Below are 16,151 nucleotides of genomic sequence, written 5' to 3'. Positions count from 1 at the left end.
TTAAGAGGCGGTGGCGGCGCCGCGGGCGCGCGCTGACGTCACGGCGCTGCCCGGAACTCAGCTGGGTTTCCCGCACGGCCGTTCCCGGCAGTCGCCGCCCCCCCCGCCGCGCCGCCCCCTGCCCAGCACCGCCCCGCGGCGGGAGGCGGCGCCGTCCGGGAACAGCCGGCAGGGGGCAGCTCCCCCCCGCCCCGCGCCGCCGCGAGCCGTGACGGGGCGCGGGGGCGGCCGCGCTGATTGGCCGCCAGGGCCCGTCCCTCGCGCGGCAGCGCAAGCGCCGCGCCGCCATTGGCCGCGCCCGGCGTGACGCGGCGGGGAGGGGCGGGGCTGGCAGCGGGTTCTCGTCCCTCGGGCAGGGTCCGGACGCGATCGTCGCCGGCACCGGGAGCCGCCGCCCCGCCCCGCCCGGGACCGCCGGTGAGCGCGGGGGGGGCCGGGCCCCGGGGGCCGGTTGGCACCGGGGAGCCGGGTGTCAGGGCCCCGGTGTGCCCCCGGAGCTGGCTTGGGGCTGCCCGCCGCGGTGGGGCTGAGCCGGGGGGCGGTGGAGCGGCCCGGGGGGGGGGGGGCACGGCTGCGGCGGCCGCGGCCCGTGGGGGGCCGGGGGGCGGAGGGCGCAGCCCCAGCCGCATCGGGGGCCTTTCCCGGGAGCCCCCCGCCGGTTCGGGGCCCGGCCCTGCCGCCGGGGCCGGCGCTTTCGCTTTCGTGGGGAGGCGGCGGCTCGGCCCGTCCCGGCGGCCGGACGGCAGCGGGCGCCCGGCAGCAGGTGGGGGCAGCACCCCGTGCTCCGGGGAGGCGTAATTAGGGAGGCGCCAATTAACCTGATCCTTAACCTGTAATCCTTATAGTGGGGGGGATTTGCTTCCTTCCCACAGCGCCCGGAGCGGGGCCTCGCTGGGCAGGGGCAGCTCCCGGGGCCCGGGGAGGCGCTGAGCCCCCGAGGCACCGGCGTCGCCGTGCCCTGTGCCCGTGGTCCCGCTGCCCCGGCACGGAGCTGGGTGTGTTGGTGACCGGTGCCTGCACCACACACCCCAGCGGTGGCTCTGGGAGAGGGGAGAGCGTCGGGGCCAGCAGGGCCTGGCCCGGTTGCGGTGAGGCTGGTGGTGGCTCCCACAGGGCCTGTGCGCTTTGGGGGGTTTAACAGCCCTTGGGCCACAAACTCGAGGTTGCCTGGGCAAGGGTTTAGGGCGGGTGCTGATGCAGCCTGTCCCAGAGGTGGGGTTTTCATGCTGATGAGATGACTTGTACCTGAAAGCCGAACTGGGGTCCTGCACCCGCGCAGACCGAGGCTTGGAGACCTGACTGATGCCTCTGGTAGAGCCGAGAGCTTTACCCACGCCTTGAACTGAACCGCTCAGCAACATCTCGCTTGGGATCTTCTGCCCGGACCAGGCCGTGGTTTGATCACCGTCCTCGCGGGCAGCCCGCGCGATGCAGTGGCCCAGGAGTGGGTGCGCAGCAGAGCTGCCGGGTCCTGCACCGAATGTCTGAGCCGTGTGGCCGAGCTGCCCGAGCGCTCTGCGGGGGCTCACGGCTCTGCCCATCGCTCCTGCCGGCCCCCGCTCTGCCCGCCAGCTCCCACCACCCAGCCCAGCGCTGCCCCAGGAGAGGGGGGGGGGTGTCCTGGGCGGGGGGTGGCTGCCCTGGGCCTGCTCTTGGGAAGGTCCCTCCTGCACCTGCAGGACGCTGGCCCTGCCTGTGTGCGCACGGCGGGGGCAGCTGAGCCCGTTTCCAGCCTGAAGGCGATGGCTGTCACCATCCCTCCCCAGGGCAGCCTCTGCTGCTGCTGCCTGTGGGTTGGAGCTGCTGGAGCGGTGGTGGCGGGGGACAGGAGCCGTGTGTGGTTGGACGTCCTCAGCCCCAGGGGTTACAAGTTGGGATGGTCCCTGGAGAGCTGCTGGGCTGCGGTGAGGAGCAGCCAGCTGTGGTGTGTCAGGGAACGCTGCGGCTGCGAGGCCGCCCGGAGCCTCCCCCTGCCCTGCGCTGGTCGCTGCTCCGTTTTACCACCCCCAGGGCTGGCTTTGAAAACATTCCAGAGGAGCGGAGCCAAGTTCTCCTAACAGCCTTCTCAAAACTCACTCTTGTGTTTGCCTGGAGCAATCGGCTGCTTTGTTGCAGCGGGGCCGTGTCTCACCAGCCTGTTGATGGTGTGTGGGAGCGGGGCGCGAGGCGCAGCGCAGCTGGGGCTCCCGCGGAGTGTTGTGGTGGCATCTGCCGTGGGTCTGTGACGCTCCCGCTGGTGACAGCTCTGTTGACGTGACCTGTGCAACGCTGTCGGTAACGGAGCTTCCTCCGGCGCTGCGGGGGCCGAGGGCTGCCGCGTCCTCTCCAGGCCCTCCCCGGTGGTTCCCCCTGTACGTGTTGCCCCGTTGCTGCTTGTTGCGGGGGCTGTTCTCGGGTGCGCCCCAGGAACGGGGCAGCTGCAGGATCGCTCCCGGGGCAGCAGCCCTGTCTCGAATGAGGCTGCTGGAGGGTGCAGAGCTCTGTGAGCTGCTGGTGAAGCTGTGCAGCTCGGGCCCGGCTCTCGTGCTCTGCCCTTGCAGCAGAGCCAAAGCGAGATGAACTTGAGCTCTCGAGCTACTTTTAGCAGCTTTGTGCTGAGCTCCGGGCAGCGTGTTTACCCCGGGCTTGCATCATGCGGTGCTTGGCCCTGCTGCGTCAGCTGCTCCCTGGCCCCGTTCCAGAGGCTGACCGCAGAGACGGGCAAGCCCAGCCCAGTCAGAGAGGTTCAACCCTCAGATCTTCAAACCCAGTCCGGGGAGGCTTCCCGGCGGCGGGGCTGGCTGGGGAGAGGCTCGGGCGCGGGGCTTTGGGGCTGAGAGATCAGAGCTTCCCTAACGCTGGTGACTGCGGCAGTAAGGGGGGGACAGGGACCCGTTCCCTCCAGTGCTGCGGGCTGCCCGGCTGCCTTCCGTGGAGGCTGGGAGGAGCTGGAGCTCGGTGCTGTGCCGGGGGAGGCAGCGTCTCCTCTCAGCCCTTCGGGAGGAACCAGAGGCTTTCGGCTGCTTCCTGACCGCTTCCTGCTCCAGCCAGCCCAGGCTTCCTGCATCCCCCCGACCCCACGCTGGGCCGGGCGGCCTCCACCGCAGGTCCCCCTCCCCGCTGCAGCAGAGCTGTGTGTTGGCGTGAGTCCGTGCTCTAGCAAAGCTCGAGGCTCTTCCCGGCCCGCTGCTCTTGCGGCGGCGCGTGGAGGGTTTGCCGGGGCAGGCTCCGGTTGAGCTGGGGGCTGTAAAAACTCCGCGCCATTTGCTGCTTCTGCTGAGAGATCCCTCGAGGTGAGAACTGGACACAGCGGAGCCCCTGGGGATGGCGAGCAGAGGCCGTGCCCTGCCCTGGGCTGGCCACAGGCACAGCGAGGAGGCAGCGGCCATCCCTGTCCCTGTTCCTGCGTGGGGTGAGCCGTGCTGGCGCGTGGTCTGCAGCGGCTTCCTTCGCGTCCTCGGCCGCCCACCTCGCGAGGAGATGCCTGCAGCGGGCAGAACGGAGCAGCTCGTGCTGGTTCTGTTTTTCAGGGATCGCCGCGGCGCTGGGGCCCTGGCAGGGCGCCGGCTTCCTGCGGCCGCGGAGCATGCGCCGCGGCGGGGGGACCTCGCGCCGAGCAGGAGCCCGGGCTGCCGCGGTGGCTCGGCCGGCAGCTGTTTGTGGCGGTGAGAAGCGGCTGGTTCCCGTCCAAACGCTGCTGCCGAGTGGCAGCCTGGGGGCTTTGCCTTCGGCCTCCCCGGACTCTGCAGCCTGGGGCTCCAGGGCTGCCCTGACACACCCGGGTTGTGGCTTTCTAGTGGAAGATCTGCTGGGATCAGGGGTCCAGTGAAGTGGCTCTGAGGCCGAAGGAGCAGCGGTTGTTTCCCGGCCCCTGCACCGGCCGTGGTCTCTCTCCTCCTCCTCCCTTTCACTTATTGCCCCATTGAAAACAGGCCGTGTTCACGTGCTCTTCTCTGGGGCTTGCACCACAGGGCTGCTGGTCAAGGCTGGCGTCCCGTGGATGCTGCTCCTGGCTTTGGGGCTGTGAGCTGTGAAGCTCTAAAACCTCTTTGACTCCATGTCAGGGGCCGGTGTCTGTCTTCTCCCCGCGTCTCCGCCCACAACAGGGTGTTCTCCCTTTCTGTCTTCTTACAAAAAGCATGCAGAAAAATGGAGAAACTGTCACGGGCAGCAAATGGCAGAAGAGCACGACACAGAGTGACGCTGAGAGCGTCGGGCGGCCGCGGCCCGATACATGGGCCCAGCTTGGAAATGCTGCCTCCAGCCCGGCCTGGAGCCCAGGGCAGGGCAGAGCAGCCTCACCTGCTGCAGGGGAATAAATCCTGTCTCGAGGGTGGCACGGCTCTGCTTGCGGGGCGATGCTCTGTGCCTCCCGACACCCCTCCCGCTGCCACCTGGTCCCCGACCTTCGCACCTCCTGGCTCCTTCGCGCCAGCTCCTGGGGCTGCCCCACCGCCGGGGTTTGCTCCGGCAGGTCCCTGTGCTGGTGCTGCCACGGGATGGGGTGCAGTGACCTGACCCACGCCGAGCCTGGGGCCAGCCTGGGCCTCGTGGCTGGTGCCACCCCCCTCACCCGCGCCCTGCTCCTGCGGCCCTGGCTGTCCCCAGCCCCGGTTGTCCCGTCCCCAGCCCCGGCTGGTGTGTCGCTCGCCGCAGTGACCTTTGGGACAAGCAAACAGCTTTCTGCAGGGCACTGACTTTCTGCTGGCGTGGAGCAGAGCTCTGTGCCTTCGCCTCCCGAGCGCAGCGTGCCGTCCCCTCGTTAGCCTGACTTTGATTCCCATCGATACACAAGTCGCCAACTCGAAAATTGCTCCTTCCTTGTTTCTGTTGTTTCCTGGCAGTCTCCGCCTTCCGCGCTTACTGTAAGCTCTGCAGCCCCTTCCCTGCCTCCCGAGCAGAGGCAGCCTCTGGCCCCGGGGCGCCTGGGAGCCATTGGCACCAGATTAAAGCCTGTCACCTGTCCCTGGTGACCTGCATGCCCAAGAGCTCTCTTGCCCCTGGTGGCACGAAGGTAGGAAAGCTTTGGGAAGTGGTGCCTCTCTCTAGGAGCGAGCTTGGCCGGAGGCAGGCGCGGGTTTGTGAGATTGGCTGCGCCTGCCCTGCCTGGGGCTGTGCCCAGCCCCGCGGGTGGGACCCCCGAGCCCTCGGGGTCTGCGGGCAGTGAGACCCTCCGCAGGGCTGGGAGAGGGTGAGGCTGAGCTCGGCAGCCAGCACCTGCCTGCTGTGCCCCCGGGACCTGGTGCCAGTGGCCACCGGCTGCCAGCGCGAGCTCTGCTCCTCTGGTCTCGGGTTTTGGATTAGTTTCACAGCGTGTTGTGAAAAGGGAATGAGTCAGAACCGGGCGTTATTCAGCTTCACAGCTGGGGAGGCTGGAGTGAAACCTTACTGCTGCTGCTCTCGGGAACCTTGGCCAGGCAGGGCAGGGGCCGGAGCCGCCTTCCGTGCTCGCGTGCGGCTGGGTTTCGCGTTGGGCTCTCGGGATGGAGCAGGGCTGCCGGGCCGTCCCCGCACCAACGATGTGGTTTCTGTCTGTGGTTCTGCCTGCCGTGGGTGATGGTGACGGCAGTGGCGCCTGCCCTGCCAGCCGCAGCACAGCCTGGAGGCACAAACCGGTGCCGGTCCCAGGGCTCCTTGAAACACGGTCGTAAACCGTGACCGGCTGCGGGCTCAGGGTGGGGGTTTGCTGAAGAGGAACCAGCTCCTGGATGTGTGATGGGCTCCGCAGGGACACGGGGCGCAGGCTCATCCCTCGGGATGCGTTGGGGCTCTGCAGTGTCGTGGGCCCAGAGCTGCGCCCACAGCGGCTGCCGCCTGAGGGACGGGCACTGCCTGGCCCTTGCCTGCACCGGCCCCGTGCTCTGGGCTCGCTGTGTCCCGGCTGGCCCCGGTTCTGGCCCCACCAGCCCTCCCCAGACGGGACCAGCGGTGGTGGCTGGGTCCTGCCGGATGCTGGCAGGCGGGAGCCCGGGGTCTGGCGGGTGCCAGCTCCGAGCAGCGCGCGTGCCCGTCCCCGCAGGTCCCCGGAGCTGGCCAGGATGGCGCAGTGGAACCAGCTGCAGCAGCTCGACACGCGGTACCTGGAGCAGCTCCACCAGCTCTACAGCGACAGCTTCCCCATGGAGCTCCGGCAGTTCCTGGCCCCGTGGATTGAGAGCCAGGACTGGTAAGGCCTTGTGAAACGCTGGCGCGGGGACTTTGCTCAGGACACCCGCCCCGGGGCGGCAGCAGGGCCCGGGCGGGCTGAGGGGGCTCTGCCGCGTGCCCCAGGCTCGTCCCCCTCCCTGAGGCTCGTGTGGCGCGAGGGGGAGCGGGACGGTGCATGCGCGGTGTCAGACCCCGGCCCAGGGGACGCGGAGCTGCAGGGCAGGGCTGTCCCCGTCCAGGGCTGACGCACGTTGGCCTCTGTGGTAACGAGGTTGACACAGAGCACCGAGTCCTGTGTCCCGTCCAGAGAGCACGTGGGACTGGTGAGGTGCTCGTGTGCACTGTCTGCCTGGCTTAAGGCCAGGCTTTGACCCGAGTCTAAACCTTTCTGTCGCCCTGCCCTGGTGGGCGCAGGCCGAGGGCTCAGTGCATTGCCATGAAGCGAGGCAGGGCGGCTCGGGTGCGGGTTAGGGACACGGCGGGGGTGCCAGCGGAGCACCCAGGACCCCGCCGTCCCCCGCGCAGGGCGTACGCTGCCAGCAAGGAGTCGCACGCCACGCTGGTGTTCCACAACCTGCTCGGGGAGATCGACCAGCAGTACAGCCGCTTCCTGCAGGAGTCCAACGTCCTCTACCAGCACAACCTGCGGCGCATCAAGCAGTTCCTGCAGGTGAGCCGGGGGGGCCGGTGGAAGTCGAGTGGCTTCCTTGGCACAGCCCTAAAGGTTGCGGAGACCCCGGGAGTTACGTTGTGCCTGCTGACCTTGGGGGCTGGAACCTTTTACAGAGCAGATACTTGGAGAAGCCGATGGAAATAGCCCGCATCGTGGCTCGCTGCCTGTGGGAAGAGTCGCGGCTCCTCCAGACAGCCGCCACTGCGGCCCAGGTACGTGGCTCGGGTGTCCTGGGGCCGCTGACCCGCCGCCCGCCCCGCAGCACTGCGCGGTGCTGGGTGCTGTGGGAAGCTCCTGGCCGCAGCTCCCCGCTCGCTTCCTTCAGTGACGGTGTCTGCGTGGTGCTGGGGACGGTCCAGCCTGGCTGTGCAGCCCTGGAGCTATAGGGAGGGGGTGAAGACCCTTCCTGCAAAGCCTCCTTGGGCTGGGAGGGGAGCACCCCTGGGTTGTGGCCCGTTCTAACGCCCTCCTTGTCCCCTCTGCAGCAAGGGGGACAGGCCACGCACCCGACTGCAGCTGTAGTGACGGAGAAGCAGCAGATGCTGGAGCAGCATCTGCAGGACGTGAGAAAGAGGGTGCAGGTACGTGTGCTGCCCAGGCGCCTTCTCCTTTCCCTGCCGCAGTGATCTAGTGCTTTGAATAAACCCACATCTCTTGCCTTGCAGGATCTGGAGCAGAAGATGAAAGTGGTGGAGAATCTCCAGGATGACTTTGATTTTAACTACAAGACTTTGAAAAGCCAAGGAGGTAATGGAAGCTCATTAGCATCTGGCAAACCAAAGCGTGTTCTTGCGAGGAAACTTGCTGGAGGGCACGTTCCAGCCTCTCCGAGCGAGGAGGGTGGCTTGGGCTCAGGGCATTTGCATGGCAATTGGACAAACCTTGTCTCTTGTTCCTGACACTGATGCTGCCTCCAGGGGAGATGAACCAGGGCTCTGCCTGCAGCAGCCCGGTGGCGTGTGGAGGTGACAGTGCTGCCGTGCGGGCAGAAAGCCAGCACGGTGCTCAGAGGCTGGGGGAGGTTGCTGCTGTCGAGGGTGCCTGCCCCTTTGCAGTGGGAGCCTTTTGCTTGTGCGGCGCTTGGGAGGGCAGGAGGAGTCCCTGTGCGCGGCTGAACGCCTCTCGCCTCTCTGCACAGACATGCAGGATCTGAACGGGAACAATCAGTCGGTGACCCGGCAGAAGATGCAGCAGCTGGAACAGATGCTCACGGCGCTGGACCAGATGCGCAGGGTACGTCGTGCCACGGGCCCTCCAGACCCCTGGGGTGCGGCGGTGCCCTCGTCCTGGGGCACGAGCTCGGTGTTGCTGCGTGGCCAGACCCGAGAGCGGCGCTGGGGATACAGCCCGGGGTGACTCTTCGTGTCTGTCAGTGTGACCCTTGCAGATCTCAGCGGGTGTTGAAGGCTCTGCTTTCTGTTTTGGCAGGGCATTGTGAGCGAGCTGGCGGGACTGCTGTCAGCCATGGAGTATGTGCAGAAGATGCTGGCGGATGAGGAGCTGGCAGACTGGAAGAGGCGGCAGCAGATCGCCTGCATTGGTGGCCCGCCGAACATCTGCTTGGACCGGCTCGAGAACTGGTAGGAGTGGGCTGGGGGGGTGCAGGTTTCGTTTGTAATGGCTGCGCCGGGAGCCCTGGGCGTGCTCCTTCCCTGCTGGGTTGGTACGAGAGCACCATGAAGAGGAGGGCTCTGGGGCTGGGGCCGTGCAGGGCTCGGCAGCTGGAGCTAACGCTGGTTCTTCTGCTCCCCTAGGATAACCTCTCTTGCCGAATCACAGCTCCAGACCCGGCAGCAGATCAAGAAGCTGGAAGAACTGCAGCAGAAAGTGTCCTACAAGGGTGACCCAATCGTCCAACACCGGCCCATGCTGGAGGAGCGGATCGTGGAGCTGTTCAGGAACCTGATGAAAAGGTGCCGAGGGCTGGAGGGGGCTGCGGGCAGCGCCGGGTCACGGGCGGCCAGCGGAGGGGTGGGCAGGGACCGTGCCGGGCCAGGCCTCGGGTCTGACTGTGGTTCTCGTGCCTTCCCCCCCCGCAGCGCGTTCGTGGTGGAGAGGCAGCCCTGCATGCCCATGCACCCCGACCGGCCCCTCGTCATCAAGACCGGCGTGCAGTTCACCACCAAAGTCAGGTGGGTGCCACTGGCCCCTGCGGCCCCGCAGGATCTCTCTCCGAAGGAGATCCTGGGGTGGGTCCAGCCCCCAGCTTGTCTGGGGAGTGCCGGTGCTGGGGGGGAACAGATCCTGGCAGGCTGGAGTGCCGCCGTGTGACTCAGTGCAGGGATGGCGGCTGCTGGCGAGGGCTCTGCCGTGTTCCTGGAGGCAGCCGGGGTTCTGGTAAATCCCGCTGCGGGGGCGGGCGGCGAGGAGCGTCAGCACGCCCCTGGCCGGCTGCCTCCAGGCTGACCCGTGTTCCCTGCGGCTGCTCTGACGCTGGGGCTCTGCCTGGGGCTTTGTCTCCCAGCTGTGCCCCCGCTGCCCCCTTGGCCTGGGGCAGCATCTGGCCGCGGAGCAGCGTGGATGGTTTGTTCAGAGCAGATGTCTGCCTGTGTGGGCAGCCAGCAGCCGAACCAGCCCTGCTCAGTGTGCTGGGGGGAGCACCAGTGCTGGGCATGGGTGTTGGGGCTGACGTGGCACAGGCCTGCGTGCCAGCGGGCCCAGTGATGCCGGAGGGGCTGGGGGGTGCTGTGTCCCCGTGGGTTTGTGGGTGAACCGCGGTGCTGCCTGCCGGGGGACGCGCGCAGCACTGCCGCCGTCCAGCTGTTCCGCAGCCTGTGCCAGATGCTGTGCTGAGCTGGAGCTGCTGGCGTGCGCGGGGTGTTCACGTCACGCTCCGCTGACTCTCTGCAGGTTGTTGGTCAAGTTCCCGGAGCTGAACTATCAGCTGAAAATTAAAGTCTGCATTGACAAGTGAGTTCTGTGTCTGATCTGGGCAGCGCTGGGGGGTTACCGCAGTGGGACTGGTTCCTGCTGCCCTTGGGTCAAGCTCCATCCCTGCACCAAGGGCCAGCGTGACCCCGGTGGAAGGGGAGGGTGCGGGTGGCACGGGGTCCCAAGGGATCGTTCCCGTGGGGGGACAGCCTGGGGGGCTTGTGGGATTTGGTGTTGTGATGCAGCCAGCCCCACGCACCGGCTCGTGGGGGGGCTGTGGCCGTGACTGGGTGTCTCTCCCCTTTCCTAGGGACTCTGGGGACGTTGCAGCACTTCGAGGGTAAGTGCAATGTTTTTGTTTTTTGTTTTTTGTTTTTTTCTTGCTTCTGCTTTTAATCCTGGCAAACGTCCCGCCGCCCGTGTGCTCTGAGGGGCCCGGTCAGCCGTGCTCTGCCTTCCCTCTTTCGAGGTCCCGGAAGTTCAACATCCTGGGGACAAACACCAAGGTCATGAACATGGAGGAGTCGAACAACGGCAGCCTCTCGGCGGAGTTCAAGCACCTGGTGGGTACCACGAGCTCTCGGGCTGCCCCCGGTGAGGCCGCGTGCCCTCGCGGCGTCGCTTCAGCCCGTTCCTTCTCTCCGCAGACCCTGCGGGAGCAGCGGTGCGGTAACGGGGGCAGAGCCAACTGCGACGTGAGTGCGGGGGGCCCTGGGTGGGGGAAGCCCTTTGCTGGCAGCTCTGCTCCCCGTCTGGCTCGCGGCTGAGCCGTGGGGAGCGGGAGCCCTGCCTGAGGGGTGTCCGCAGGCAGCACCAGCAGCTGCCGGACCAGCCCCTGCACCCAGACCTGGGCGGCAGCCGGGCGTCAGGCCAAGGGCAGGCGTCTCCTGTGTGCTCATCGTGTCCCCTTCCACCCTAGGCCTCGCTGATCGTCACCGAGGAGCTGCACCTCATCACCTTTGAGACAGAGGTGTATCACCAGGGGCTGAAGATCGACCTGGAGGTGAGCTGTGGGTTGCTGCCCCTCGCTGCCACGGGCCTGGGTGCAGAGGGGCCCTGGGAGATGTCCCAGCCTGTGGTCACGTCCTGTCTTTGCAGACCCACTCGCTGCCTGTGGTGGTCATCTCCAACATCTGCCAGATGCCCAACGCCTGGGCGTCCATCCTGTGGTACAACATGCTGACCAACAACCCCAAGGTAGGGCCCGGCGCCGTGGGGGCAGCTGGTGGAGTATCAGGGCAGGAGTGTCACAGTGGGCTGCAGGCAGGGAGGGGGGAGCTGTGGCCTGGGAGCAGGGCTGGGGCGGGACCTGGCTCTGCTTCTGTCCCGTGCCTTGCTCAGGGCTGTGTTTTCCCTCGTGCAGAACGTGAACTTCTTCACCAAGCCCCCCATCGGGACCTGGGACCAGGTGGCAGAGGTGCTGAGCTGGCAGTTCTCCTCCACCACGAAGCGCGGCCTCAGCATCGAGCAGCTGACAACGCTGGCAGAAAAACTCCTAGGTAACGGGGTGTGGGTGTCCTGCCCGTCCCTGTCGTCCCTCGGCTGCTCCCGGGAGGTGGTGGCTTTGCAAGAACAGCGCTATCTAAACGGTGATGCTCCTGTTCTGCTCTGCCAGGGCCAGGCGTGAATTACTCGGGCTGTCAGATCACCTGGGCCAAGTTCTGCAAGGTACAACTCCCTCTCTTCCCCGAGCCTTCCCTCGGCTGTCCCCTTCCTCCACGCCGTGCTCACAGCCCCTCTGCCCTCTTCCTCAGGAGAACATGGCTGGCAAAGGCTTCTCCTTCTGGGTCTGGCTGGACAACATCATTGACTTGGTGAAAAAGTACATCCTGGCGCTGTGGAACGAGGGGTGAGCCTCGGCCAGCGTCGGGCCGGAGACCCCTGGTTGGGCTGGGACTGGGGAGGGGTCCTGTGAGTCCTGTCCTGGTGCAGCGGGGGCAGGTGGGCTCTCCCGGGGTGCTCGTCCGGGCCCTGTTGGCTGGCTCAGAGCAAAAACCCACCCGGGAACCCTTAAAACACTGGTGGCTCTGCCGGTGGCCAGGCCGGGCCCTGCCGCTGCGCAGGGTGCGTGTCCCGGGGTCCTGACGCACCCTCGCCCTCCTCACCAGGTACATCATGGGGTTCATCAGCAAGGAGCGGGAGCGTGCCATCCTCAGCACCAAGCCGCCGGGCACCTTCCTGCTGCGCTTCAGCGAGAGCAGCAAGGAGGGCGGCATCACCTTCACCTGGGTCGAGAAGGACATCAGCGGTGCGTGGCTCTTCCCCTTGCTGCCCCGCCAGCGTTCACGGCCCTGAGGGGGCCTGGACCGTGGCAGTGTCCCCTGATAGGACATTTGTCCTTTGTCCTTGTCCTGTCTCCCTCGGCTGGGTGCCCTTTGCTGGTCGCAGCCTCCTGGGTGCCCCTGCCCACATGCTGCCTGTATGGCCCTGAAACTGCCCAGCGGGTCCCCGTCCTGCCCCGTGCTCTGCTGGGCACCTCCTGAGGCTGAGCACGGCCCCAGGCCAGCCTGCCTCATCCCTGCTGCTCCCGGGGTGCTTGAGGAGGGCCCTGCCCGAGGAACGTGGGTGTGTTGCCCTGTGTCAAAAGTCTCCTCGTACAGGGAAGACCCAGATCCAGTCGGTGGAGCCTTACACCAAGCAGCAGCTGAACAACATGTCGTTCGCGGAGATCATCATGGGCTACAAAATCATGGATGCCACCAACATCCTGGTGTCCCCCCTGGTGTACCTGTACCCAGACATCCCCAAGGAGGAGGCGTTTGGGAAGTACTGCCGCTCCGAGAGCCAGGAGCACTCTGAAGCCACCGACTCAGGTAGTCGTTGACTTTCCACGTTCCAGCACCGCTCCTGTGTCGCGTGGTGGCTCCAGGGACAGCGCTGGTGGGCGAGCTGTCACTGGCTGGGCTCCTGTGCTGGTCCCCAGAGGGCACGGCTGCAGCGTGGGGCTGGCGGTGGGGTCCCCGTGGGGCAGGGAGGGTGGGTGATGTCCCCAGGTCTGTGCTCTGGAGCGGGAGGAGAGCAGGTTCCTCCTCCGGCGGCTGCTGACGAGGCTGCTCGCTCCTCTGCAGGTGCTGCTCCGTATCTGAAGACCAAGTTCATCTGCGTCACCCCGTGAGTGCTCCTGGGGGGTGTCTGTGGGCGCGGGGGTGGCGTTTGTGCCCTCAGCCTCGCTTGAGGGGGTTTCCTTCCCCCCCTGCCCAGGCGCTGTCGGGCCCCCAGCCCAGGCAGCGGCTGCGCCAGGCTCCGGCTGCTGCCCGAACCGTGGGGCTGCCGTTCCCCTCCTGGGGCCCCCTTCCTCTGGCGAGCTTTTGGGCCGGGCTGTGCCGTGCCCTGGGGCCCATCGTGGGGGAGAGGGGGTCTCGGAGAGCTCTGGCCAGGCCCTGACTCCCCACGTCTCCGTGCTTTTCCCTTCCTCCCCCGGGCAGCACCTCCTTCAGCAACACCATCGACCTGCCCATGTCCCCGCGCACCCTGGACTCGCTCATGCAGTTTGGCAACGGCAGCGAGGGCGCAGAGGCCAACGCAGGGGGACAGTTTGGTGAGTCTGGGGGGGGTCGTGGCACCCGAGGGGGTCCCGGCTGTCGCCCCACACAGGCCCTGTGACCCCCGGCTGTGTCCCCCCGCAGAGTCGCTGACCTTCGACATGGAGATGACCCAGGAGTGCGCCTCGTCGCCGATGTGAGGGGCTCCACCGCCGCGGAGGGGCCCCCCCGCACTCAGGCTCCCCGCTCTCGCCCCGCTCGGTCCTGGCTGCTCTGGGCCTTTCCCGGGGTCCTCGCCGCCGGTTCCCTGTTCGCCCCAAACGAACACCCCCCTCCCCAGGGCTGTTCGTCTCTTGGGGGGCGGGCGATGAACCTTTTTCTATTTCCTTCCATAACAGTTTTTTATTCTCGTTTCGCTCGTTCAAGTGCCTGTTCGCCTCCGACTGCAGCCTCAGTTTCTCCAAACGCTTCTGCGGCCCCGCCGTGCTGCCCGCCGGCTTGAGCCCCTTTCCTGACTGCCAGAGCCCAAAAGCCTGAGAACATCTTACGAGCCCGGATTTGCCTCCGGGTGCCTGGGGGGATCGGCCGGTCCTCGCCGCTGCCCAGCAGCCCCCCGGAGCCCCCTGGGGCAGAGGGATCTCCCCGCTGTGCCTCTGGCCCCACTCCTGGCCAGGAGGGACCAGCCCGTGGCTCAGGGCCGTGGGCCAGAGGGCCCAGGCGCTGCTGTTTGCCACCAGCTCCCTGCTGTGGGCACCGGGAGCCGGCTGGGTCCAGCAGCCCCGTGGCTCCTGCCGGGACGACTGGTTTCCCCGGGGCAGGGCAGGGACGTGTCCCACGCAGCGTTTGCATCTTGGGTCTGTTTTGGGACCTGGGTGTAAGCGCAGAGCTGCCCCGACCGTGGCCGGCCCCGTGGCCAGGCTGGTGGCAGGAGCACGGCTGCGCTCCCCTGGCTGGGCACCGACACCCCTCGGACCCGGGGGAGAGGGGGGGCTGCTGGATCCAACGGGACCTGCCCCGGGGGGCCTGGCCTGGCCCTTTGCTTGTGGTGTCCCAGGCAGCGGGTTTGCAGCTTCTCGGGGGCTTGGCGCGGCGTGGTTGGAGGTTGAAGGTTGAAGGTTGAAGGGGCAAGAGTTGATGGGAGCAGGATGTACCTGGGGGAGGAATCTGCTGTTGGCCGGCGCTGGGGGGCCGCGGGGGTGGCAAAGGGCAGGTTTCCTCGCCTGGGGGCCGAGGGAGGCTGGGGGCTGCTGGCCCGTGGTTGTGGTTCTGTACGTACCGACGTGGCGGGAGCCCTCCTGCCCTTTCTGTGCCAGGAAGGGAGGAGCTGCGTGCCCCGTCCCCAGCAGCGGGTGGCACGAGGGGGCTGCATGCTGTGCCAGGCCGGGCCCGGGGCTTCGGTGTGGGAGCTGCTGGCACCGGGGCTGTGGGTAATGTCACCGGAGAAGCCTCTTACTGGGCACCAGCCCTGGCCTTCACGGGCCTCTGATGTGTCTCGATGTGGCCCTGGGCAGAGAGAAACCCTCCGTCTGCCCTGGTGACGCTGCTGTGGCTCTGGCTCCTCTGCCCAGTAAAGACCGTGGGCCGTCCCCCCCAGCCCCCCGGCTGCGGGCAGGGAGCCAGAGGGCAGGCGCTGGGGTCCGAAGGGGACGTGGCCATGGCCGCCCCGGGGACAGGAAGGCCCTTGGAGGCTGGGGGGTGCTCAGAGGGGACAAGGGCCGTGCCCCTCGCTGGCCCCTACGCTCTCGTGTTGCTGCCTCCAGCCGCAGCCACTGGGCAACGTTCAATACTGTAAAAAATTTTATTTTTTTGTATATTTTATTGCTGTATCTACAGGCTTTAACTTTCTCCGAAATAAAGGCTCTGAAGCGAGGCGCTCTCGGGGCGCGAGTTCAGCTGTCTGCGTGCGGCGCCCGCCCGACCCCGCTCCGGGAACCGGGGGCTCTGTCAGCCCCACGCCGGCCCCCACGCCAGCGCTGCGGTTTGCTGGGCGCGAACCCGCCGGTGCTGCCTGCGCCTGGCCCGCGTGGGCCGGGGGCTGCCCGCTCCCGGGCCTCATCGGGGCGTGGGGGGTATCGCTGTGCCCTGGCCCAGCGCCCGCGTCCCCTCCGCTTGCGTCAAGGAAACGCCGGTGCCAGCGTGGGAGGACGCGGCTGCGCCGGGGCCCTGCGATGGCTGCGCCCTCCCCTGGGGCTGCCCCGGGACCCCTGCGGGTGCCTCTGCCCCTGGGCTGGGTGGGGGGTGGCTGCCCGGGGGCCCTGTGGGGCCATGGCTGTGGCGTGGGCCTGTCCTGCCCTCTCCTGGGGACGTGCTGGAGCTGGCACTCGGTGCCGCGGGGCCCTGCGCCGTGTCCCTCTGTGGGGACAGACCTCGGCCCTGGGCTCTGGGCCTCCGGCTGCTGCCTCCAGCCTTGCCCCTCGCTGCTGCCCCGGGCTGGGGCTGGGGGCTGTGGGTGCCCAGCTCTATGGGGCTGGGGGCAGCGGGTGCCTGGCTGTGCGGAGCTGGGGGCAGCCAGACAGTGACGTGCTGCCCGTACAGCAGCAGCCTCTGCCCTGGGGCTCCTGCGGGATCTGCACCCCCAGCACTTCCCACCCGCAGCCCAGGAACCCCCCATTTCACTGTCAAACCCCACCAGGGCTCTGCGTGGCACCAGCAAACCCGTTCCTGCCCCCGAGGCAGCCCCATGGGATCGTGCGCCCGCTCCTGGGAGCGCAGCCCGGGGGGCTGTGGGGGGTGGCTCACATGGGAGCACAGCCCAGCCCCAGGGACCCCCAGCCCCAGGAACCCCCCTCGCCTTCCCTGGCCATTCCCAGCACCCCTCTGCCAGCTGCCATCAGGAACACAGCGTCCTGATAAGTGGTTCCTTATCTCCCCGCGCCCACGCGCCCCGCCGCAGCCCTGTCCGAACCTGCCCCACTCCCCGGTGGAGCCGGGGGCCCGGCCCTCGAGTAACGGGGGTAACTGGCCACTGAGCTCATCTCGGGGGTCTCTGGTGCGAGCGC

The 16,151-nt window shown here is 67.6% G+C and overlaps 1 protein-coding gene across 2 annotated transcripts; it reads left to right on the top strand.

The window, feature by feature from the left end:
- The first annotated feature begins 319 nt into the window (after positions 1 to 319).
- Positions 320 to 15,032, top strand: STAT3 (signal transducer and activator of transcription 3). 2 transcript variants are annotated; one of them, XM_068418758.1, is made up of 24 exons: positions 320 to 417; positions 5,999 to 6,145; positions 6,652 to 6,796; positions 6,913 to 7,011; positions 7,285 to 7,380; positions 7,465 to 7,546; positions 7,938 to 8,032; positions 8,228 to 8,379; positions 8,554 to 8,712; positions 8,839 to 8,931; positions 9,650 to 9,709; positions 9,981 to 10,010; positions 10,140 to 10,233; positions 10,318 to 10,365; positions 10,590 to 10,673; positions 10,769 to 10,867; positions 11,034 to 11,169; positions 11,286 to 11,338; positions 11,425 to 11,519; positions 11,779 to 11,918; positions 12,271 to 12,483; positions 12,739 to 12,781; positions 13,096 to 13,208; positions 13,297 to 15,032. In XM_068418758.1, exons 2-24 carry the CDS (start codon positions 6,018 to 6,020, stop codon positions 13,350 to 13,352), a joined length of 2,313 nt encoding a protein of 770 aa, XP_068274859.1. In that variant the 5' UTR covers positions 320 to 417; positions 5,999 to 6,017; the 3' UTR covers positions 13,353 to 15,032. The 2 variants fall into 2 exon arrangements, with proteins under 2 accessions (XP_068274859.1, XP_068274858.1); XM_068418757.1 differs by having other exon boundaries at positions 12,271 to 12,486.
- The last annotated feature ends 1,119 nt before the right edge of the window (positions 15,033 to 16,151 follow it).

Source organism: Nyctibius grandis, chromosome 26 (genome assembly GCF_013368605.1).
Source record: "Nyctibius grandis isolate bNycGra1 chromosome 26, bNycGra1.pri, whole genome shotgun sequence".
In the NCBI taxonomy this organism is placed as follows: domain Eukaryota; kingdom Metazoa; phylum Chordata; class Aves; order Nyctibiiformes; family Nyctibiidae; genus Nyctibius; species Nyctibius grandis.
The sequence above is the reverse complement of the archived record's forward strand: the minus strand, read 5'-3'. Positions and strand labels throughout refer to the sequence as shown.